The 27,203-nt window shown below is 37.0% G+C and overlaps 1 protein-coding gene across 2 annotated transcripts in view; it reads left to right on the top strand.

The window, feature by feature from the left end:
* The first annotated feature begins 221 nt into the window (after positions 1 to 221).
* The window catches only part of esamb (endothelial cell adhesion molecule b), a 35,540-nt gene continuing 8,558 nt past the window's right edge, over positions 222 to 27,203 (top strand). Inside the window, exons 1-2 of one of the 2 annotated variants that reach the window (XM_089121295.1) lie at positions 222 to 622; positions 25,606 to 25,751. In XM_089121295.1, the coding sequence (XP_088977421.1) occupies positions 556 to 622; positions 25,606 to 25,751 (213 nt within the window). In that variant the 5' untranslated portion in view covers positions 222 to 555. Of the gene's footprint in view, positions 623 to 25,361; positions 25,752 to 27,203 lie in introns of those variants that run through there. The other variant, XM_089121294.1, reaches the window with a different exon arrangement.

The following is a 27,203-nucleotide window of genomic DNA, read 5'->3' on the forward strand; positions in this document are numbered from 1 at the left end:
TGGTCGTATATGAGAACATCATATGAAGTATAATCCAAATGATGTAAAACTCAATATTATTAAATACGAATGTAATATATGTATATTAAAAATAGTTTTTGGATTAATTGCTATTCCGGGTAATGCAAGAGAGGGAATGACTGAGGAGCTCGTAACACCTGTAGAGAGAAAGGGGCGTGGCTTCACGCACGCACACATGATCTACACTTGCAAGGGGAAGGTGACAGATTCGCTTCGTACCTTCCAAGAACTACTAAAAACTTCAGTTATGAATGAAAATACTTAACTAAATATCTACAGAGTTTATTTTAAGGAAGGAAGCACCGAAGCTTTACAAAGAGCACTTCTCCAAATGAGCTGCGCGGATGAGAGAAGGGGAGGGGATTTACAAGCTTGACTCGGGTTCTTCTGTCGGTGAATTGATATACTCACACAAAATATAAATTTTAACGAACGAGGGAAGGCAGAAGACAGCTCATGCAGACTACGAAGAGCGCGAGAGTATCACTAGATGCTATATGAGTTGTCGCGCGAGTGGGCGCTTCGAGAGGAGCGATGGAGAGGCTGATGGACTGGAGACCTCTAACATTTCTGCTTCTCACCTTACTGTGGGTGTTTCCAGGTAAGAGAAATATCAGCTTACTCTATACAGTAGAAATAACGTCTAATTGGGCAAATTTTACGTCTGTTGAAGCTGTGTTGGGCTAACGGAGAAAGTTAAAATAGGCTAGGCTATCATTTTTGAACTCTCAAACATGCATAGGATTTGTTTATCTCACGTGATTACATTTTTTTCTTAAACAACAAGATTACTTTTTAATATAGTAGTGTTTAATGTGTTAACGTTCAAGCAAAATTTCAAATAAGTTGATGGAAAGTAATCCCTAACATCAATAATACTGGCTTTTCTCATATTTTCTGTTGTTGTTGTTGTTGTTGTTGTTATGAAATAGACAATCATTTTAGACGTTTTAAACAGATATTCACTTTTTAGCAATATATGTTATCCTGAAGTATAAAGCCATGCTATTCATTCCTTATGGGAAGTCATCACATTAATAACTTGAATCTTGAAATTCCCTTATACAGTAGTCTACTTGTTAAAATGAAGATTGTTGACATGATAGAGCCATTTGTAGCCAGCAACACCTGAAAGTTGTGACAGTGATTCCTGGCACTGTGATATGACCATTGTCTTCCTGACTAATCTCCAACAAGCCTCAAGTCAGAGGAGCTTGTAATCTGTTGAATTTTTGCATGCAAGAACAAGGTACGAATTTATTTTCAGTGCTGGCTGACGAGATTAAACTGTGTCAATGTGCTGCAGTTTTCCCTTTAGAGCTTCAAAACTCACAATTCGTGCTTCATTGACAAGGTTGAATATAACAAAATTGCATTCACATGCCCTAATAACCTTTGGGATCCTTTGAAATGTAGTGAGATTTATTAAACAGGTATTGGTTGCTTTGTAAGGGGTTTGGTCTGTGTTTCTAACATGGTAAGTTGCTGATGTGGTGGTGTTTTCTGTACCTCCAGGGAGGCACCATTATTGCATTATATGGCGAATGTGCCATATAATGGGGAAACTGCCAGATGACATTGCTGCCGGCTACAAATCTTTAGTTGTTTTGTGTGACCTGTCTTGATGACCCCCACAAGAATATTGCCATCTATATGCTGCCTTGCAAAATTACTACACTGCACATACACTTTTTTGTGGAAGCCTGTAGAATATTATACCTAAGTAATGACTTCATATGTGACAAACCTCAAGGTTTGAAGGTGGTCTGAAGGTTGCATTTTACATGTAGGCGGCAAATTTAGACACAGCTCCTTATTTATTAATAACAATTAAACTTCAGTTTGGCTTATTAGTGCCTGCTGTCAGCTAAAAATTTTCTGAAAATGAAATGTGCCGGATTTATATGCCATTTATCCAGCGTTTTTTAATCCATACCAGCTTAAATACACTCCACACCGATTTAAAGGAAAAGCCCCACAGGAGATGGCTTAAGTCCCTTGAACAAGTATTCAGTTGTTCAGTGGTCAACTGTGGCTCTCTAGTCGCTGGGTTACATCTGCTTGCTATCGTACAACCTTTGTGCAAACCTTAACTGCTTTCCTTAAATGCACAAGGTCAATTGTGATTATATTTTCAGAGAAGATAGTTTGTAATAAGTCTAACATTTATACTCATGTCGTCCTTACCAATCAAAAATGTTTTAAAATATTTCTTTTCTCTAAGCTCGAAACCACCTGTAGCAAATTGCCGGATCTTTAAACAAACCTTTTCATCCTCTGAAAAGCTGGAGATAGGTAATCAATGGCAGTAATTGAGTGCGGATCACTGGGTCTTCACAACAGACATCATTAAAAACAGTAATGCTCACCTAAGGCAATTATGTTTGCCCCCTGCACAGCAAAGAACATTCAATAATGGCAAAAACAAATCCATGTTTCAATTCATTAACCCTGACACCAATCTATTGTTGGAATCTATCTTTTGATTTGTCCTCATACAGATCATTATAAGATATACTGGTCACTTGGACACAGATTTTACATGATGATGAGTTTAAATCACTGTATAATTTGGGGGGGAAAGGGTACAATTTATGTAACCTTGTGGCAATGCCTATTTTTGGATAATCTTGTGAATTAAATACTTCACAAATTAAAGGTAGGGTGTTGGATTTGCAAAACGGCTCACAGATTTTTGACTCCACCCATTCGAGGGGGGGGGGGGGTACGACTGTTTGATTGACAGACTGACTGTCCAATGATTCTAGGTTGTCTTGGAAATGATTGGCTGGAGTTTTTCGTGTCCTGCCCGTTCCACAGATGATTAAATTGCTTAATTTTCATTTCATTGCTTCTAACTCAGTAGCTCTAAGTGGGTTAGGAATAGCATTTCAACAAGTGATTTTGAAAAAATTGTCAAAAAAGAAAATCACACACCCCACCTTCCTGTTTACAATTCTGGGCTTCAGGGTCTATAATACGACCCCAACAATTGATTGAGTAATTGAACAAAAAATATACATTTTTAATCATATAAATAATGTATCATTTTTTGTTTACTTCTCATCTATTCATTAATGCTGTGTTTTTGGAGATATAAAGTGCCTTTGTATCCATATACCACACAATTCCTCAACTACACCATTAGCTTTAGCATTAGCATATGAAATGTTAATTTTTTTTATGATACATTGCATTTATGCTCTAGTACTAGGCCTTTTTTTTGACACATGAAGAAAATATATTTAGTTTTTTTCATATTTCCCATTCATTTCAATGTGGGGTAATATTGACCCCGAAGACCAGAAGTGTAAACATTTTATACATACCTTCAGAACAACCGAATCAAGCCCAGTTTTTTGTGTGTGTATAGATATATAATGTATGAAAAGTCACAAAATCTTATTCCACTGAGATGAAGGGAACATTTTTTTGGTTAAGTAAAAGTCGATTGGGGTCGTATAGACCCCATGACACGATTGAGGGCTAGACTTAATCATTTGATTACTTTCTCTTTTATTAAACTTGGATGGAAGGTGGACCCTTGAGGATAACAATTGCTTATAAGTTCAACTTATCATATCACACAAAACCGTGCAAATTATACTTTCTTCTCAAATCAGCACATTGCGTGAATACGTGTAATGTCCAGTCCTTCCGATATGTATCCTTGTTTTGGCATGGGTCCAGTTGCAGTCTCTCTTTTTCTGTAGCCACTCCGAAGTCCGAACGTTTTTTTTTGCATTTTACAGCAGGTGAATCTGCAGTTGTCACTAGTGATTGTCATATGAACACTTGATAAGTTTAACCATATCAAGTGCTGTGAGAAAAGTCTATAAATCTCCACCTCCAACATCCTCACTCGCAACATAGCTTATACTAGCCGAGAGACTCCTTCTTTACGTGTACTGATGTGACCTAATGACGCAAAGACATGCTCGAATCTCCTGCGGAAATCCACCAGTACCACTGGAATTAAAAACATTATTACAAGCTTACCGCTTTGAATCGAGCTAAGTGAGCCTATAACAGAAATGTCTGTTGTGCAGTGTACAGAGTCTCAGTCACTGATAAACTCAAGCTGTGATTGACTGCTCCAGTGATTATAAAGGGAGGGTTCTTTGAACGCTTTCTATATATATTTTATATTATATTTTAAACAATGTGAAGTTGACCGTTTAGTCACTGGCTTGATTTACTTGCGCTAAACAGCAAGACAAAGAACGTCTGACTGTACATGAATCATTACAAATCAGATATCACTGATCACAGACAACACGTTTACTTACATGTTGCGGCATTACTGTCGGGTCCATATCTTTCAGTAAAAGTCTGTCTGCAAACTATCTGTGCGAATATATCTAGGGAGTATACAATATATAAGTCTCTATTGGATGGCAAGTTTCTGATGTTATACCACCCAGTCCTATTTACACATTTTGAATTCACTTTATGGCCGGCTGTTTTTGCTTCAAATGTTACACATCGTATTTTAATCTGTATGTGCAGCTCTTATTAACTCTAGGATTTACCAGGTTAGTATATGGCTGAAAACCATGATGCTCACCTCACATTCATGTGCCAAGAAACATCAGATCTGAGACAAAAGACAGATTCAGCTCTCATTAATGCTTTAGATGAGACACAGCTTCTCATGTAAGTGCTGCCATATTACACCTGCAGCCCTGTTGCCCTCCCCCTCTCTCTGCCACCTGCGGGTAGAAGTGCAACGGAAAGAACTGGTGCTCCTGTCATACAGTTTTCTCAACATGATTCTGAAATAATTATAATTGCAATCTGTTTATAAACTTGCATACAATTTCAACAGCGGACCAACATGGCATCATAGTTGCACTTCCCTTGAGAGCCCGCTGCATGTTCAAAGGTACCGTTGTGTCGCTTTCCGAAGCGTAGGCGAGGTCGACGCCGTATTACAGCAGGTGTAAGTTGGGAGAGTGGATACAGTAATGAGGATCTCAGCCATCTAAATGAGGCCATGGGTCCTCTGGGCACACTGCTGTGTGCCTGTGTGGGCTTCAGAGACACCTGGGGAAACTGCAAACTAGCTGACCATTCACTTGAGCGCTTTACAGTATATGCCATAGGCACTTCTATAGCATCATTATATGCTCATAGTATGTTTTATGGGAATTATTGAGGAGAAATAGCTATTTCAGAGGGATTAGACACAGATAAGCTTATTCTTTTGATAGAATGGACAGATTCCTGGGAGTTAAATCAGCTATCAATGGTTATATGGACCCTTTTCACAGACCGTGATGATGCGTTAGCAACTTTTTTTTATACTTAATTTTATTTATTTATTTATTTAATGTTTTATAACTCTATACTATTTAATGTTTTATAACACTATACTCTGTTCTTTATCGACTAAAATAACTAACTTACGGCAGACGGCCTTTTATCATGGATGGATGGACTTTTATGAACTTCAAAATATATACACGGCCATTCACTGCCATTATAAAGCTTTGACGAGCCAGGGCATTTTTTTTATATAACTCCGAGGGTGGCTTGAGGGTGATTTAATCATGGGGTAATTTTCATTTTTGGATGAACTATCCCTTTAAATTACAGTAAATCGATGCTGCTGTGTAAGTCTTTCTAATACAACCTTTGACATCTTTATCTCTTCCGATACACATAATCAGTCTCTTGATTATTTTTTCTATTCTTCTGCAAAGTCATAGAAATGCTGCAATTGATTTCTTTCTTTTGTTATTGGAGCAAATTGGAATGTTGCACTTGCATTTTTTTGTAGTTTTCCCATTTGCATGATTGTTTTAGTAAATCATAGAAGTTTACTCTTTACCCGACAACTTCTATTTCCTGAGAACCCTGGAAAAGTGAAAAGGGTCCCTTGATCTAAGCAGTACAATAACACATGATATTACATGTGTGGTTTTTTTTTAGCCTGTGCTTTGCAGGACTAATGTAGTGAAATTGTTAGTAAACCACCCAATAGATTAATTTTAGTCAATGCTATTCATTACTGTACATGATCCTAAAGGATGGTTTAGAGGCAAGATTTTTCCTAGAGGCATGTAATCCTCGTTACCCTGGATAGTCTGAGGGGAATGGTAGGAATCTTGTTTTTTTTAGGAGATGTGACCTGGATTTAGGCATGCTAGACCTGGTCGAGCGAGGCTAATAAGGGCCTAAAGGATCCGATCCGGCCATTCACCTCAGAATACACCAGGAGCATCTGTTACACCTTGCAGATTAACGCCACTGATTGTTTTAAGCTTTCATCTGCCTTTCCCCCCTGCTCTCACTGTCCCTGATCTGCCATGGAGACATCCGTTCTCTTCTCTCCCTATCGTGATGGAGCATAACATCTCACCCCCATCTCTCCTGAGCTCTTATTAAACTTCCCCCTGCCCTACTGCTACATCTGTGCAGCTGATCCACATCCATCTGTCCGTTCTTCATCGCAGTGACTCTACGTGACAGACATCTTGTGAGGGGGGCCGCATGTGTTTAACTCTTATCTATGAGGGCTTTTTATTATGGCATCCCTCTGGTAGTAGTAGCAGCAATTACTCTGATGTGCCCAAGGATGAGGAATAGCAGTATGAGATAATATCTGAGGTTGAAGAGGTTGGCCATGCTGTGCACCCATCACCTGCAAATGTAATTAGAGAGAATAATCAGCCATGATGGGGCTGAGCTCGCAGTTATCTGTGTGGGGCAGCAGTCAGCACCTGCAATGTGAATTACTGCAATGACTTCATTTTGGATCCACGAAATAGTCAAAGTTCCAAAGACAGTAATATTACATCTGAAATCAAGCTACATCACACAAGCAAGAGTGCGTATGTGTTGATGTTTAGTACAGCAGAATGTTTGAGTGTGATATACATGTATACAGTACAACAGTTTTATAAACTGACACTTATATTTTTATTTTTATAAACTAATATTGATATTGCATATTGCATATATATATATATACCTTTTATATATATATATATATATATATATATATATACCTTTTATACCTCTTTCTCTCTCTCTGAGAAAGTGATTACAGTGTAAAGGTTTAAAGGGATACTTTACCTCTGGAAAGATGAATCTGTATTAAAAATAGGTAATTTATGTAGAAGAAATGTGAAATTATTTTTGAATTTAGAGCTTTCTAGACTGAGAAAAGCCAGAAAATGTATTTTTGGCTTATGTGGATGAAAGACAACAACTCCCAGAATGCACTTGCTTCACTGCGCTAGGAGGCCACGCCTACCGGTAACAGAGCGCAGTAGTTAAACAACAAGTCTTGGCTACTAGGGAGTCTCCGCGATGAGTCTGCTCGAAAATATGTTTCAAGAACGCCCAAAATGTCCGGGATTCGACTTTTGCGTTCTACAGTCGTCATTCATTATGTTTACTGTGGCGAGCAGGACGAGGCTGAGGGCCGCGGAAGACTGGCGCGAGGCCAGTGGCGTGATTATCTATGAGCGACAGCTGTGACTACTGACTGTAGTCTTTACCCTCTGGCCAAAAAATCCTCCGATGACGCAAAATGGCAATTTTTGCATCATCGGAGGATTTTTTCCAGACAAAAAAATACATAAATATCTCGTCTCAGGGGGATATGAAGTTGGAAAGCATGGTAATTCAAAAATACTACAGGTTTTCTACTAATACAAAGCTTAATGCTAAATCCTGAAGTGTTAAAAAAGGGTGAAATTAATATATATATATATGTTTTTTTTTTATAAATGCTGTTGAACGTTCTATTTATCAAAGAATTCAAGAGAGAAGACAGAGAGAATAGAGTATAATAATTTCCACAAAAATATTATGCAGCATGACTGTTTTCAACCATGATAATAATAAGAAATCGTGCTCTTTTCTTGAGCACCAAATCAACATATTAGAATGATTTTTGAAGGATCATGTGTCAGCTTTGCCATCACTAAATTACATTTGACAAATATATTAAAGGTAGGGTAGGCAATTCGGAGCTTTTCAAACTTTGAAAGCGTGAGGTTCCACCCTTCCTTCAGAGCTGTCTCTTCAAAGCCTCGCCTCCTTAAAAAACACACTTTAAAACACATAAAATACCATTTGAGGGTGGGATCTCATGCTTTCAGAGTCTGCAAAAAGTGTCACGAGATGAGAGACAGTATTCATTTACCTCAAAGCACATTACAATAATAATAAAGGTAAAGTACTTACAGAGCTCTTAGTTGTGCCACCTGACTGAGCTACAGATTCATTTTGCATTGATAGTGTTGATGTAGAAACGCATAAATCGGAGTCTGAGGAAATGAACAGTTCCAGGTAGAATATCATGTGTTGCCATCTCGTAATTAAGGTTACAACATGGCGTGAACGCAGCATAAGCTCGCAGTTTTGGTTTAGGAGGAACTGTAAAATGCAGCTGCTTGTTTGCAGCTGTCGTGACTGCATACCACACATGTACAGTGTGTGTACAGTGTGTTTGTATATTAATATTTACTTTTTTAAAAATATATATATATATATATATAATTTTTAAAGTTATAAACTACTCAAAAGTACAGTCTGGAAAAAAAATAAAATAACTTGGGCTCCATAGCAAATGCGTCCAGCTGAAAATTAGTTGTCATCTTCAAAGTTGTGTTACCTTCTCATTTCTATGTCAGGCCTCGATTTTCCCCAGCTTGGTTGCTAAATTGATGTAGTCCCAGTTCCACGCATAGAGCAGCATCTGGGAAACCTGCTTGGACCTGATAAGCCCGGCATCCTAGTCTGTGGAGGTTTGGAGTGCTCTACATTCTGCTGTGGAAATTGTGCTGTGTACATTGGGCTCAGTGAGTTTATTAACCATTTGCCCTTAATAGTTTGATTGTCAAAGTTTGTAACATAAAGCCGGATTAAGAGCAGTGAAAGCTTCCATCAGTTTCCATAGTTACAATATATTCCATAAGCAGAGCAATTTTGAGCAGATACAAGCTTCTGTTATGGTAAAGAGGGGCTATCTATTTTTCTTTACAAATGAGAAGTAAGCAGGCTACTTGGGTAGTGTTTTTTTTCTTCTAGAGAGTGCCTTTCATTTATCTTGCCTATGTAAACAGCTTTCACATAAACATGAAGTACCCTGAATATTTTCCTCTTCTACATTCACATTTCCAATTTCCAACCCACTTTGTATTGTTATTTCAATGTCTGTGTATTTAAATGGAAAAAGTTTACTCATTCTCTGTGTTGCATGGACAGAGAAATTCACATTTATTCACGTTAGCTCCAGGGATTTATTGAAAACAAATTATACTTGCGCATTTTTGTATCCTCACCCACGGACAGTCAGATCGACCGAGGGTTATTAACAGTAATACTATGTATTGTATATGATACAAAATCATTATGGAATTTATTATTACCATTTTTTTGTGTCAATGTGTTATTCCTTTAGTTTTTATTAAACTCTAAAACGGATTCTGAAGCAGAATCTCTAAATTCTTTGTGATTTTCTTTGCAAGTTAAATTTTAAGATTTAAATGCATATCTCCCCAGGCTTCCCTCATAGACTTAACATGGACTATCTTTGTGGCAGATGAAGTAGTGTTTTGGTGAGCATCTATTATTTCTGAGCAGCAGACTGTTTCTGTTAAGCAGAGAAGTGAGATGGAAAGGACCATTAGGAATATGCTTGGGAAAATGTGTGGCTACAGTAAATGCTCACTATAGGGTATTCAGTTATATCAAGACCCGACTTTTCTCTTATTTAATGTCATTGTTTAGTTAGTTAGCTCAAGCTAGTACATCTCAAATGCAATGAGAAAACATTGTAGAAGTCAAAGTGAACTGATGGTGTGATCAATTATTTAGGGGAACATGTTGCCTCATCAGACCCCTGTGAGGAATTGTTTGGTTGTTGGAGGGGTTTGCTATTCTTTTTCAATTAAAATAAAAAATGACCATCAGGTATATAAAATAGGTTTTCTGTCCAGAATATAGGGCAAAGGATGCACAGCCCTTCCTGAAAACGATTTCCTTCTGGAAAAAGAGGATATATCCATCATAGCTGGTGTGACACAATTTCCATTTATTTCAGTACAGATGGCAGTTGACAGGTTACTTCTTTAGGCAGACTTGTTTAGCGTAACATCTTGTGCGTTTTCCTCTTCCTGATCCATTTAAATATTGCATTTTTATTATAATAGTTCCAGATAATATGTCTTATTTTAAAATGTTGGCTGCTGGTAACCTACATAACCGAGAGTAGATCTGCTGAAATCCTCTGTAGCATCATGTGAAAAAGGGTTTCCACTCCAGCACCCACTCTCTGAATTATTAGCAATGGCTAATGCAATTGTACAGGGAATTGAAAAGTCACAGATTAAGAAATGTTATTCGTTAAGGCCAGAATCGGCCTGTCTTCTTCCCCGTAAAGACAGCTTGGGCTGGTAATGGGATTATAGTGTGAAGAGGCAGCTTAGCTACATGGCCTAAGGAACATCATCCAATCCCCTAAGGATCCACAAAATGCCCCTGGAAAAAGTAGTCGGGGGAACGGTCATCGCTCCTGCTCACACGCACTCACATAATATAACCCGTTTACTGTAATCGTACTAAATGCTATTGTCTTTCACACCACAGAACGACAACAGCTCCCTGAAATAATGCTTGTAGAATTGACACTTGACGGTTTTATGAATTGACTTGACCAGCCTTATTTATTATGCATTAAGTCGTTTATATTAGGCAACTCAAATGATTAACAGTTTGCAGAGAGAAGTGAAAAGTGTTTTCTCTTAGTGTTATTATGATTTTTGCAGCTTTAATTTTAGTTAGTGAAAATAAAGTAATGGAAGGCAACAAATGGTTTGAAATCCACACTGTATTGATACTTGATTTAAAGATTTAGAGAAGCCACCACTCTAATATTGAATCATTTCGAACAAGAAGAGTAAAAAATTGAGCTACATTTCATTTTTTGCTGCTTTGATTTAGAATACAATTAGCATGTCTAATGAGACAAGGTTAATGAGTCAGGGTGTTTGTTTTGGTTTAAAGCAGAACTAAGTAACTTTTTTTACCTTAACTGAACAGCTTTGGAGTCATTGTAATGTTAATATTACTGATTTCGTGTTGAATGGTGATCATCTCGCACCCCCCTGGTGCCTGTGAGCCGCAAAACCACCCTTGCAACTTTAGGCCGGCGGCTCGCCGGCCTCAGTGTTAGGAAGTATCGTGAGATTTCAGGTCTCGCGAGGTAACGAATTGCTTTACGGCACTATACGCGCACACGCATGCGTACACGTCTCCATCCATCCAGGAGCCGGCTAGCTATAAGAAAAAAGGTAACGCTAGATATTGAATTCTTCACGTTTTCGTGATGGCTGATGTAAAAGAAGAAGAAGAAAGCTCGGAAGTGTTTATCAGAGGAACAAAGAAAGAGAAAACGGACCGGCTTTTTCAGAATAGAGAGAACTGAAAGAAAGTGAAGCCTGCAAAACCGATGCTGACCTGGCCTTCTTGCTGTTGCACTTGTAAGTATCTTTATTATAATAAACTGTGTTTAATGTTTGTATTTCTTGTAATTGTGACCTCGGGAGTCGGGATGTTTGCTATTGTCTGTTTTTTTTTTTATTATTATGCTCGCTGTCTGTTACCGGCTTACTAGTACGTTAGATGTTAGCATTTTCATTAGAAAACAAACTTGTTTTCTGTAAGTAGTGTTTTGTCCGTTCCTCTAGCAGGGTTTATTTGTGTTTCTCAGATCGCCTATAAATCGATATGAAATTCTACAAATTATGCATTAGTTTAGCTTGTCGTCAGCCTCAGAATTAGTAACGTTATACTGTGCTGCTGACTTGATATATAATGCATAAACCGACACGAGAGCAGCTAGCTAATAATGCAACTTTTTTATATTTATTTACCCACATTTACACAAACAGAACTATAAGTAAACGAGAAATTGCATTGCAACTTCACACATGCAACTCCATCTGTGCTAGTTTGACCTTGTGTATAAATGATATGTTGATAAAAAAATTGATACATTTTCTTTTTCCTTTTTAGCTACAAGCGTTGGCAAGTGTTATCAACTCCGAGGCACCCCAGACCACCAGTACCACCGGTCTCAAGCTTCAATAATAAAATAAACAATCTTGTAATAAACAAATTAAACGTGTTTGACTTTCTTTGGTCAATCGTTACGATAGACAACTCGGATCACCAGAAAAATGATATAAGAATGTAACGTAACATGTATTTTGATAATGCATAATCAAAGTAGCTATAGCTGTAGGCTAAACTAAAAATAAATAAATAGCGGAAATATTTCTTATAGTATTATTGATTTTTAACCATAATGTTACTGATAACGTTTGGTAACACAATAAAAATATACACTATCTCAACATTTGAATAATATTGTTCTGAGAATCATACATACCTCAGTGGACATGGCTCGGGCGTCAGTTTTGTTTGAAATGTGCTGGGGACAGAGACGCATTCGGAAGGGCATTTTCAAAAGTGCTGGGTAACGCATTCATTCTTTTTTTTCTCTTTCGAGTAGGTAATGTTTTGAAAGACGATGTCCTGTAGCTTCCTGATGCACATAAATAAAAATGAGCACAATGTCCGAGTATAGTGGGTATATAGAAAATATTCGCCCTTGATATGTACAGTGATGGTCCGTCCAGAGGTAGAATTCCGCACTCGAATAGTTTTTATTTCCCCCTCATCAAAACCAATAATGTTTATCGGTGGTTGAATTGATATAATGTTTATCAGTGGTTTTATATGTTTTGATGAGTGGGGAAAAATATACGAGAGAGGAATTAGAAACCATGAGAAAAAGGGACACGTTTGTGTGCATTTTGATTTGTGATTTCACCGGAAAGAATCTCCGCAACGGATTGAAGCGCGTTTCTGAGAGAAGCCAACACATTTCAGTGCTAGATCGCCTATTATTTAACAAACAAATGAAACGAATGCTGTTAACTGGAGATGTTTTATTTGCATTGGTACATCTGTGCCGCGAGATGTTTCAAAAATGGTGGGGACAAAATCCGTTTGTTCGCCGGCTTCTCTGAAAACAAATGCACATGGCCTGCCTGAACGAGATGGGAGGGGGAGTTGACAACGAGTTTACGACAGTTTTCTCATATATATACTCCGAAACTGTAGGGGGAGCTCGAGAGAGAAACCTGCGAGAAAACAGCAAAGAAGTTTCCAGTCTTACTGAGCGCTGCTTTAATATTTATGGTTTTTAAATCCATGATGCTGTGAAGCATCATTATTAATTTGACTCCATAATTATCCTCCTCATTTTATTGGTGTAACTAAGGCAGTCTGTTCACATGCATCAAAATATCCACTTGTTATGTCTGTTATGGTCTGTTATAGATTTTACTTAGGACTGGGTTATAGACGGCATATGTGATTTGACATGAACGAAAACAAGGCTCACAGAAAAGATTGAAAATGAACATTGTCAGTAAACAGAACACTTACTTTGCATGGCATGGGTTGCAAAAACGACGTGACTTATATCAGTATGTTAAACTGATCAGTAAGTGTACCACCACCCTTCAGAGCTTTGTTTCCATCTAATTAAACAGTGTGTGTTTCCTGACCAAGGTCTATACTGCTGGACATATAAACCTATTGTACATTCATAGCTTTTGCTCAGAACTGGGTCTAAAGGGAGCGCTGTGTAACGTCCTTGATGTCCTTCTGAGTCAGTGAAACACCTGCAGATTTCACAAGATTCCTCTGCCTTGAGACATTGTTGCATACAAAGAATAAATAGACTTGTGTGTGAGCATAATTGAGGGCAATAGTTCATTCTTCTACACTAAAAAAATCAGTGAAATTGATGGTAAATTCATTTTACCGTAAAAATTGTTTTAGTAATATTTTAGGTTTTATGGATTGAACTTAAATGTACATTAAAAATATATATATATATATATATATATATATATATATATATATATATATATATATATTTCATTGATTGATTTAATGTTCAATCTCTTTACCATAATATACCTTTATATTTATATCATAAACACAGGTGGTTATGAAAATGACACATAATCAAAGCTCAGTATTATAGCTTTTCCTTAGTTTTTTGCCCACAAATACACATTTTTTTAATTGTAGCATAAATTTTAATGTGACTTGCTCTTTTTCACTTCCAACAACTGTAATCTAAACAATATTTTACTGTGAAGATTTACTACATTGTTTCAGCAGAATCTTACTCTTAACCAATTAACATGTTTTCAGTCTTATACTGTTACAATTACAATATTTTTTTGAAGTGTAAGGTAAGCATCTAAACTTGATTTTTACATCCATTTTTTTTTTTAAGTTTGAATAAGCTCATACTAAACTAACCAATATCCAGGTTGAAAATGACCTTTTCAACATGGCACACACTCTCAGGACCTAACTTGAGGTCCAGGCAACTTGAGAGGAAACCTTTCACTCTTGTGCCCTTGAGCAAAGCATTTAACCTCAGTTTGCCCCATGGAGACTTTCCTGTGAATGTCTAGTAACTAACTAACTAAATAGTGTGTGTCACAGTTAGAGGAAGGAGACGTTTCCTGTGCCATTCTGTCCTGATTCAGTCTTTGCTTGAGCTGGTATGTGCTGACAGATTAAATCACAGCTCAGTGTGACAGTTGTGCAGCTCCTTCAGTGAAGACGAAGAGTGAAGGGTGTTTTGTTTAAATATGTGCTGTTATGTATTATGGATAATAATGTGACAGGATGCAGAAATCTGTGACATCTAATGACTTGAATTTCTTGAGTTACACAGATTTCATGAGTTAAATAGATCAACCTACATAAACTACTGTTGACAGTTTGAGTGGAGTATTCCTGCAAAACCAGAGGCTGCTGTTTCAGGACTGCAGTCCTCTGACCACATTTTTAGGAGCTTTTTTTGTTGTTGTTGTATCTATTAGAAGTTTATATTGCTTTAGAGCACTGACTATTCAATTTCGCATTTGTATTATTCATTTTCAGGAATTATTTAGTTGGTTAATTATTTAAATTTAATTGATATATTGTCCCCCAACCCTAAACACAAAAATTGGTAACCCTCATGAAATATTTTGCCTAATTAACATATGAGGCCCTATGTTATGATTTTAATTTAAAATTCCTTATTAAGCTATTATAATTCCTAATTTAGTTTTTTGGTCTCATACAACATATTTACATCCATCAAAATACTTAGTTCATAATATAACATTGCACATCACCTAATTTCTCAAAGAGTCTGAAACTTCCGTTTGAAGAATCAGTCTCTCTAATCCCATTCTTTCCGAGAAGCTACTCTGCTCTGATTGGTCTGACGGTCCAGTCTGTTGTGATTGGTGCATCAGGAACGAAACGCCTATTACCATATCTGATTTTTCCTCAGAGCTTGATACACAGTGAACGGTAAAGATGTACTCAATGTTTCTGTATCAATTTCAGCGTGAGTCCTCATCCTTTTGAAGTGCATGCAAAGTGGATTTGAAACTTCTCAACATGCCCGCAACAGACCATATGGCTGGTATCATATAAATTTGTTGCATTGTTACGTACTAGCAGTATGTAGCAGGAAGTGACAACTTTGTTATGCACTTTGATCTTTAAAACTTTTCAGACTTTTACATTCACAAGCAGCTATATTGCACACTCCATTAAAGGTAATATTTTACAAAGCAGCCTTATTTTTTAAAAACAGAATCAATATATGTACAAAACAAACTTTTCTGTAGCATTTCTTATTATTGTTAAAAACACTTGTGCTTCTTTATATTTTTGTGTAAACTGATACATTTCTGTCAGGATTCTTTGAAAAAAGTTAAAAAGAAAATAATTTTCATTTAGAATAACATTGATATTTATTTATACACAGCAAAATTTAAATCTTATGTAACATTATAAATGCCTTTATGAACACGGTTGATCAATTTAATGTGTCCTTGCTGAACATTTGAACAGATTTTTTAAAATATACCAATTCACAAGAGAGCCGCAAGTGACATCTGGAACCATCCTCTCATGCACGACCACACAAATACATTAATTTCTTCTAAGAACTCATCATGATAACCGTTGTATTTATTCTTTATTGTATCGTGTTTACGGTTGCATATGTGCTGTGTAAAAATGGTCTGTTAGTTTTATGCTTTGTTTTGTTTGTAAAACTGCAAAGCACTGTGACAATATTATGCCTCCCTCTGGGTGTCCTAACCTGTCCTTTCAGTAGAGTCATAAACATGTCAAGCATTTAATAAGATTCATTCATCTTCTAAACTCATTCCTGTGGTTTATCATCAACAGGCAGCGTGTGTCTCTGGGAGCAAAGCAGAAGATTTATCATCCTTGCATTAATGTGTTTCTCAACTCCTGTAAAAGCCCTCATCCTCATCTGATTTGCATCAGTTTTCAATGCAGTCAACTTTGACCCTGCTTGGCACTGACCTTTCAAATGATTACTGTCTAGACAATTTCTATGGTGTATATTGAGAGAAGTGCATTGCAACACTGACACAAGTCATGAAACAGCAATGTTGTCCTTGAGCATGGTGTTTTACCACGGGTTTCTCTGGGGGGAATGTCCCTAAGCAATTTAATTTCTTTCTAATCTAAAGTTGGATTGGAGATACTTAGACTTTATTAGTTTTATTTCTAAACTGAGATAATGACCATTTAAATTAGTCACTTTAAACGTTACGTCTCTTAATACAGTCTTAAAATGATCCACATGATCAGGTCAGACTAATGGTTTTGGTCAATGACGCACATGATGATATGGATTCACAGTGACTCATCACCTACCATCCATGAGTCAACCACTTCAGTTCTCTAGACAAGTGAGATGTCCTTGTTATACACAGATCAGAATAGATGAACCACCAAATCAAACAAATGAATAAAAGGTGAATAAAAAGTTAAATATATACTTGTGTACTATACTACTGCTGCTACTAGTAATACAATCATACAAATAAATTATACATAATATTTATTTCAAATATATGCTGTTCTTTCTATTCTTCAAAGAATCCTGAAAAAAAATGCATCATGGTTTCCACTGCATACACATTAAGCAGCATAATTGTTTTCAACATTGAATATTTCTTGAGCACCAAATCACTATATTAAAATTATTTCCGAAGGATCGTGTGACACTGAGGATCTGGAGTAATGATGCTGAAACTTCAGGAATAAATTACATATTAAAATAGAAAACAACTACTTTAAATTGGAATCATATTTCAGGATATTACTGTTTCACTGGAATTTGATCAAATAAAGCCTTTGTTGAGCCTTCTTTCAAAAACATTAAAAAAAATCACTGACAGCAAACTTTCGAATGGTAGTGTAAACTTTCAAACTTGCTAGCTTGAGTGTCTGTATTTTGCATAATTATGTGTTTCATACATTTAAAATTCCAAACTTTTGTTTAAATTTTATTTAATGTGGACTGTGGGATGTTATCTAAACTCCCATCGCAGGAGGATACTCTAGTAATTGCTCCAAATGAAGGCCGTATATGGTCTGCTGTGGCGAGAGAGCTTTCTGATTTGGATGTGACAGTATTTTGAAGGTTTTTCAGCTCTCCACTGGAGCGCTTGATGAAACACTCCATTTTTTCAGTTTTTTAGCTTTAAGTTCCTTTGCTCTTGCTTGGCAACTGTATTAAACACCTGAGCCTCAGCACGGTGTTTACTCTGTCCCACAGCTGTATGGAGCAGCCCTGTGGGATTTCGGCACAGACCGCTCGCAGTCTCGCATTCATCCCAGCTCCCAGCGGCCCTCTTATTTGTCTAGGTCAGATCAAGCATTTTAGTTATATTTTTGAACCTTGTATTAAAAATTGCACCATTTTTATGTTTTTTTTTTTTTTTTGTTTTTTTTTTGTGGAACTTATAACATGCTATGTTTGAAATCACTCTAGTCTATAGTATCCCTTACAATACTCCACTAATATAGTCTACTTGAAGAAATTTATGAAAATCAGTGAGTGAATTTAGACACTGAGTGCGCCAGAAGGGCTGTCGCTTTTGCATAGTTTGTGCTTGCTGTTTAATTGTCAGTTGAAACTTAGCAAACTAGCAGCTCCAATAGTAATGCAAAAAAATATTTTGAACTCTGTCATTGAAACTAGCATGCATAAACCTTAATTTAACAATTAAAACGGAATTTATACCTTTATGATATTACGCTGTACCCACATTGGACCAAAGTTTTGGAAAATGGATGGATGGAAAATTGGCATTTGCAATGAAGGTTTTGCAGAAATATTAAGAGGCAACATGACATCATGACTTTTGCATAAACATACGCGCCACTTTCAAGTCAAGTGTTGTGTTATACGCATTTAAATGTCGGAGTGATTCCTCGTGTATGTACACGCTGTTAAATGTCCGAGTAAAACGAAGCAAAATGTACATCTACATCTGGGGAGGCAGAGCGATATTTTTTTCCTAGGATGGTAGAGGAAGACTCATAAATGGTTTTAACCCCAGTGACGGGGTTGGGGTAGGTCATATGTATATATGCAGTAATGCAACGTTAAGTCAACGGCGTTCATAAACACGCTGAAAAGCGATTATGCATGTTGATAGCACTCCAAAAACGGAAATACGTATTGGCGTGTCATACATTGGCATTCTCATCCTAGGGCGTCATTTAGTGACACTTTTGAAATTTCGTCTAAATCCAAAGCACATGGCACCCTTTAGCGTCAATATAACACACACAGAGCTTTGTTCGGTTATGGTAGGTTTAGTTCTGGGGAATTACATTCACATCACGTTAACGCAGAGAGTTACACTGACAGACGCTCACCGACCATCGGCATGGTGTTTCACGGCCCTTGCACTACTGTTCAAAAGTTTGGGGTCAGTAAGATTTTTATTCACCAAAGACATTCATTTGTTCAAAAATTAGCATTGATAATATATATATATATATATATATATATATATATATATTTTTTTTTTTTTAGCATTTTTTAGCATTGATAATAATAAATGTTTCATGAGCTGAAAATCAGCATATTAAAATGATTTTTGAAGGATCATGTGACACTGAATACTTGCTGAAACTTCAGCTTTGCCATCATGGGAATAAATCAAATTTTTTAAATATATTCAAATAGAGAAGTGATATTTTTAATTGTAGTAATATTTCACAATATTACTATTTTTACTGGAGTTTTGATCAAATTAACTCAGCCCTTCTTTCTAAAACATAAAAAATCTTACCAGTGTATACTGTATATATTTTCTGTACATATTTTTGGACAGCCTAATTAACCTTCCAATGAAACTTTCAAAGATGATGTCAGCTCTGAGGTTGCTATAGCAGCTGTCTGATCTCCCTGGAAATGATACATCCAAGAGATGAAAAGACATTGCATCCTTTCCCCTCACTGACATCTAAATATTTATCCCACCGCCCATGGCTGGAGAATCTCATTTAAGGTCTCAGTGATTTAGTCTAGATTTCATTTTTGTTCTTTTCATAATCCAGACAGCCCACTCTGAAGATGAGCTTCACAGACCTGCGTATGATAAGATGATGGACATGTGATAAGTGTGTGCAGATGGAGGGTGTCTAATAAAGCCAATTTCATTACTGGACACAATCAGATACCAGTATATCATCTCACTAGAATCAGTGTGCTCATAAGAATTCTTATCCATATATTTTACGTATCCAGCAGGATGTCAGTTGTGGTTCTTTGATCTGTGCCTGAACCTACGCTATGACTGACTTCCTTTGATTCAAAGCTTTTGGGCTTATTTAAACAAAAAGATAAATGTGAAGCAAACAAACCAAGCATCTGTAAGTACAGTTTACTGTGAGCACACTTTGATAAAACGTTCTCTGCAGTCTTTTAGAGAAGGAACGAGTGAACTGCTTTCCATCCATGCTTATCTTCAGGACCCGAGGCAACATGCGGCATCATCTCTCCTGATAGCCTTTTACGGCCATTAAATTTCCTCCTACTCTCTGTGAATCACATGCCATCCACAGAGTCTGTAACAATCTTCTCTCCTGACTTTCCGTCATGAGAACCTGATAAGCATGAATTTGATGTTGTAGGTCAGATATGCCGCTAGACCACTGGAGTAAATCTTCAGCTTGAGCTTGCGCTCTATACATAATTCAAGCCAGATCCATCTGCCTGTTGCATGGATTAATATTTTCAGCACAGATTTGTAGGAGGAGATTGTGTCCATATGCCGGAGGCTACGGAGAGAGTAGCTTTGTGGAACGGCATAATTTTCTTCCTGTGGACCTGAGTGGCAGAGATGAAGAGCACTTCAGGCTTGTCACATTCAGGCTGATTGATGCTCTCCACACTTTAGGCAGCACTCTTTAGATTTATAGCGCTCTCCTAGACCAACACAGCAATCAAAACTAAAGCATCTGCACCGAATCAAGAGCAGTCAGACATGTAAACAAATATAATGATCTTGGTTGCCGCTCAGATTATTCCCCTAAAGGTGGAAAATCTATATATCTGTCTGTCCGCACCACAGTCCACTCGTGTTTTTTTGATCAGTTATTGATTGAACTTGTAGTTCAGACTATTTACTCTCTATATACTGAGGTATTATTTCAGTTTCTCTGAAAGGCCAGCTGACAGCTTGGGTCATGATGACTGAGAGCAAAGAAGCGTCACATTGATTTAAGACCATATTTATGGCCGATAAGTTTTTCTCAAGCCCTGCAGTCGTTCTATTTTACGATCTCTCATAATTTCATGTCACAATATATGGCCTCCATTGTCCAATTTATTCTTTTTTAAGATAATATTTGTTATTATAGGGGTGTATGTGTGCAAAAAGAGAGAGGAAGAGTGAACTGCTGAGAGGAGGAAAGGTAAAAGGCTCTGTTCAAAACTGTGAGCTGACTACCTAAACAGGATTTTCATCATCTTCATAGGCACACTGCCGACCTGAAGCCGGTTCCAAAAGATAGGAGGTTTCTAATATCCCTCATTTTGGTCAAGTTCGGCAGCATGACATTCATCTTTCATGGACAAGGCAATCCCAGAATTCATCATGACTGACTCAGTGAAAAATATTTGTAAGACGACAGTTGAGAGATGATATATATATATATATATATATATGAAGAGTTCAGATGCAAAAGCCTCATTTAGAAACATTTAGAAGTCTGTAATTTAGATCATAGGTACTCTATGTGAGGGACAGAATCTGGATTTCATCCAGAAAAATAGCATTGTATGATTTTTAAGTAATTAATTTGCATTTTATGTTGATGAATATATCTGCAGAAAGAGAAAGTTGTCTCATTTACATTCAGGCACAGAACCCGGATGGGATACTCAATACCACATACTCCAGGTTTCCACTGCCGTCAGGACGCTTAATGTAGCTAAATGGGAATAATAGCCTTATTGGGAATGTAGGCTATAGGCTACAGGCAAGCAGATAAAAAATTATGGTAAATTATGGGATAATTTAATTTTTTGGGTAAACTAACCCTTTAATAGTGTTCAATTGTGAAGAGAGCTGCCTATAGATTGAAGATACTATGTTATGGCCAGAACATTGCTAAAATCCACAGGGCCTGGATGAGGCTACAACCTAAAAGACCTTGGCAGGCCCAGGACAATGTTTCTGATTGTGCTCCCCAGACGACGTCCTGTTTGTGTCCATGTATGCGTGAAGAATTGATCTAAACTTGAGAGAAGGCCCTTTGATGTGACAACACACAGTAAATTGCTTAAAAAAGCATTAAAGATTAAACTGATGCAACCCTATTTAAACAAACCTTGACCAAATGTTTATTATTCAAAAGAGAGCATTTATATTTACACATATGAGCCCTTGCAGACTTCACCCACAGTATACTGCAACTGCAGACTTCGAATCAGCACTCAAGGTAAACTCTCTGATAATTAAACCGAGCGTTCCTCTAACAATGGATTTTAAAATCAAATGGGAAGGGTTAGTCGTACTCATCAGACCTGAGCTGCATCGCTCATACCTCAGTAAAGTGCTTTCTAATATGCAGCTGCCCAAGATTAGCAGGTATTTTAAGGCTGGCTCATGCTAAAGCTTTATCAGACAAGCCGGAGACCAGCAAAAGAGGAGATTATATTAGAAGACAATGGGTGTCTGTTTAACGGGAGTAAACTCCTATCAACACTCGGCTCAAGGGTTTTTTTTCTCTTCAGGAAGGACGTTTGATAAAAGCTTCTTGCCTGTTTTTGAGCACCTGGGATGTACCGGGAAATGCCAGTTTTTGCTTTTAGATAGGCCTGCAACTGACAATGAACCTTTAGATGAAGTTAGTTACTTGTAGCCTATTTGTTGCTTTGAAATGATCTTACTTGTAATTTACTTACCCTTTTGTCATTCCAAATTTTGTATGCTATTATTTTCTGTGAAACACAAAAAGGAGAATTTAGAATAATTGTTGTGCCACTTTTTTTGTTTTACCATATACGAACCACATCGATTCAAAATCTATTGAAGCCATGATAGCTTATGTAATGAACAGACATTCATTCAGTTGTCATTCTCCTCCAGTAAGTCTGTTTTTACTGGATCATTGAATCAGATCAGTCTGATTCTTGAATTTTATATACGACTGATTCAACAGTTGTTAAGTTAGGGTGTGTTCACATTTGGTGTGTTTGGTTGGGTTTGGTTTCGGGGCCCGTCGGGCTCGGGCTGAAATGCAAGCCTCTACTCTTTTGTGAGAGGAAAAAAGTCCTCGGATGCTGAAGCGAGCAGGGAGAAACACACTCAGACAGATCACTGCACAGATCAGCAGGCAGTGTGAACTCGCTGGAGCACCGGAGAGTCGCTCGTCTCGTAGAGAGGAGTCAGAAATGGTTGTGGAGGCTCCAAAGCGAAAACATGTCTGCATATGCCGGCGTCTTCCTTTTATACCCACTAGGTGGGGCGGACCCCCCCAGACCCATGACCCATGGCAATTCTTTGCCATTGGCTCGTTTTGTAATACTCAAAGTCGATAGGCTTTCTAAGCGAAATCACATTCGTCGCCAACGAAAGGGAACTTGAGTTTAACAGCTTACTGGAATAGGAAGATGAGTTTTTGATTGATTTTATAATGCATATTAATTTATAAACAAAATGTAATTATTACTGATCATGGACAATTAATTTTGTTTATATAAACTATTTTTTTTATATAATATAGACTTTTGTGGTGTTTTTGTATTTTGATACAAGTACAAATTCTAAGTACATTCAAATTTGCTTTGTTTTGCTTTTATTACTTTGAATAAGACTCAGTGGCATTGATACCCTGTTAAATCCGTTTATCTAAACTCATCTATCATCTTTACTTTGTTGCATCCATCAGTATTGTGCTGCCCTCATTAGGTGGCCTTCTGTAACGGCAATAGACTGTACGACGGTGATTTCTTTTTCCATTCATTAGTTTGATTTTTAAATGTAGGGGGCGATATGGTCTGTGTATAAATATACATGCTTGATGTATTTGTGTGTGCAGTGTGTCCATGTGGTAATCCTCGAATCAAGGTGTCCGTGTCAGGCTACCCACCTTGGCACTGTGTGTGTGTCTGTCTAGAGCGGCACAGATGGAGCCAGTGACGGGATTAGGGAAGATTTTCCTTGATTTAATAAACAACTAGGCTCAGAAATGTAAGGGATAAACCTGGGCACACAGAGGCACATCAGAGAGCCGCCACACATCGGCGCAGCGCTTTCATGAGCCCAGGCGACGCATGTCCTACTTACACTCCCTCCAAAGTCCCAGGGTAGGACGAAGGGGAATATTGAGCTTTTACCACTAAAAAGATTAAGAGTTGACAAAGTGCAACACAAATCTGGCAGACAGAAACAAGTACAATACTGTTTTGGGTAATATGATTGAATCAGAATCCAAAGTAATTTTTGCTCCTCTAAATATCCAAGGAAAGCTTTTAATACATTTATATGCTCATCTTTAGTTCGACTATGTTTAATATAATGTGCAAATTTTCAATCAATCAATCAACGTTTATTTCTATAGCGCTTTACACAACCGTCAGGTATCCAAAATTCTTCACATCATAAAAAATAATAAAACATAATAAAACAGCATATTATACAAAAGATACATATAACAAAAAAGGAAAGAAAAAGTCAACATAAACAAGAAAAGGAAATTGTCCCACCACTACTGTGTATTAAAAGCCATTCTAAATAAGTGGGTTTTAAGTTTAGATCTAAAAGTAGTTTCATCCGTAATTGTGCAAATTTTGGGGTTGGTAAGTCTTTAATGGTCTCCTAGGCTGCATTTATTTGATCAAAAATACAGTAAACATTTATATTGTAAAAATATATAAAAATCTCTAGTCTTCAGTGTCACATGATCTTTCATAATCATTAATATGCAGATTTTCTGCTCAAGAAACATTTCTTACTAATAATATAATAATTAGTATTATTTTGCTAATGAGATTATTTAATGTATAATTCCCTTTTTGAGGTGAAATAGGCACAAATGATAAGGAATGTGGATATGTTTAGATCCGTTTCCTAGAACCTGGGAGGTTTATCTTTCTGTGAGATTATGAATGAAATCAATCCAGCAGTGAAAGCATTTGTCAAAGGAGCTGTCGATTACATCATCTTTAAGTTCAGCTGAGTTTGACTCCTTTCACGTGAGCCAGGAGAAAGCGTTGCTAAATTGAGCCGTGGATTGTTGGAGGAGGATTACTAGACCAGATCCACAACAGAAATTAAAAAATGGTGGTGCAATCTCATGAGCAATAACAAAGCAGCTTGAGGGCAGCGTTTAGCCTAAAGAAAGAAACCGGCGTCTTTACGTCACAGACAGATTCAGTTTAAAGCTGAAAGTAATGGGAACATAGCAGCAGTGCAGCGCAGCACAGCTCAGCAGAGCTCCACCACCACGTTTATCTGTAAGTGAGGGATCTACCGGCAAACTGGCTGACCAGGACCATTGGGAATGCTGGGATCAGTTGATCCACCTCCAGCTGAGCAGCTCAGGAGACTTCCTGCCCTGTGAGTGATCCCTGCTTAAATTAGTCACTTCATGGTATCAGCACGTTTCCTTCAGAATAGATGTTCATATCCAAGAAGATTATTAACTAGTTCATTTTGTTTTATATTTTCATATATCTTGCGTGCTTTTTCTTGCTCTTTGCCCAAACTAGGCTGGCAATTCATTGTGGCCTCTTGTTGTTTAACGCGAAGAGAACATCAAATACTTCAATTACTTTAATTAGTTCTTTTCAAATTAAGTCATACCACAGCTATGGTCGAAAAATATGGATGCATTTACATTTTGGTTTTGTATAATACGCATTTTTTTTCTACAGAATTTTCTAGAAAGATTTACCTTATTCATTTTTTCAGTACATGATTTTTGGGACCTGAGGGGCTGTAAAGGTTCCCTTTGTGTGTTTTTCTTTGGATGGATGGATTAGGAATTTTGCTTGTGTAGGATTATGATTTTTTTTTTAATGTACAATTTTATGTTGTCACCTAAAAGTCATGCACTGTTGCCGAACCTGCCCTCTGTTCTCCAGGATAAGTCCCATCAGTGGTTGTTTCATTTCTATCACAGGTGATTCTCAGCAGGTCGAGGTGCCACGGAAAGAAGTAGAAGTAATCATGGGACAAATGGTTGTTCTGGAGGCCTGGTACACCCCCACCACCTCCATCGAGAAGAACACAATCATCTGGACCTTCTGGGGCAATGATTCCAAACAAGTGAGTATGTTTGGAATATATATATATATATATATATATATATAAACGGTAAAAAATGGTAAAAAAAAAAAAGGTAAAATGGTAAAAAAAACTACCAAAAAACTACCAAAATCTTAAAATCTTTACAAATATTTTAAATACATTTACATTTCATACTTAATGTACTGCAACTATACTATTTATTGACATGTCTCTTAAGACTTACTGATATAAAATTAAAGTTTATTTGGAGTATTTCTTTATTGTACAATGCACATTGCACAATTCTTAATTTTGAGCCTAAAATGTGCTTTAATATCATTATTAATAAGGATTGTATGTTCTCTGTATAATATCAGTCTTTAAATGCAAGATATTTAAAGTGTACCTTAAGTATACATGCAATAGTTCCACTTTAGCACAATCAAGTATACAGTATATATTTGTGTGTGTGTGTATATATATATATATATATATATATAAAAACACAATATCTTAATGTTAAGTTAAGTAGATTTTATTTGTCAGCTGACCATTGCCTGTCCCCCTTTTAATGTCATTGTGAAAAAAAGAGGGGCGGATTACATGAGAGCAATCTGTTGTTCTCCATCACCAAACTAATAAATGACATGAACCTAACATGTCAGACCCCTCTGCATCCTCTTATCACATGCAGGCTCACTCAACAGATGGGTTTCACTTTAATGTCACCGGAAAAGTATGGAACACTTTTGAAAGGTCAAAGTCTGCTCATGGAATTACACGCAATGAATTTGATGGATGGCCGAGAAGTGGATTAACTCGAGCCGTTATCACTGAAGGTTTTATATTGCGATGTAAATGTCAGCTAATACACCCTTGAGGTGTGATAATGTGTACTGCACATACGAGACATCACATGCATGAACATACAAATTATATTTCCGATGCTTACCATAATCTGTAGTTGCACTTGTTTCCCTTTGCCTGTTAGCTTATAATAAATAAATGGAAAATCAGCCTAAAATTCGAACTTGACCATCTGCTCTTGCACCCGAGGATTATCTTTAACATGACAGTTAACCTCCATCATTATCATCGGCCACTCGCTAACCCCTGACAGAAGACTTTCATTTTAATGTTCTTGACCATATGAATACTGATATGCAATGATAGAGGTCCAACAGCCAACTAGCCTATTAGTTTACCTATAGGCTACTGTGGATTTTAATTGCCATACTTATTTTTAGCTTCAAATTCTTAGTGTTGCCTTTTTTTATAGCATTTTTAACCTGTTGAAAGGCTGCCCATATTTTGCATCTAGTATGTGCTATTTTTCTTCTTCTTCAAGAAATTAGTGTCATTCAGAAAAAGTGACACTAAAGGCTTTTACATTGTTGCAAAAAAAAAAGAGTCTTTTGGCCCTGTTTATATCAGGTTTTAAGATGGTCGGTCGGATAATTAATACAGGGGTAAACAGGGTCTCAATAGCTT

This window comes from Pimephales promelas, chromosome 16, assembly GCF_988280905.1.
Source record: "Pimephales promelas chromosome 16, fPimPro1.hap1.1, whole genome shotgun sequence".
NCBI classification, from domain to species: Eukaryota; Metazoa; Chordata; class Actinopteri; order Cypriniformes; family Leuciscidae; genus Pimephales; species Pimephales promelas.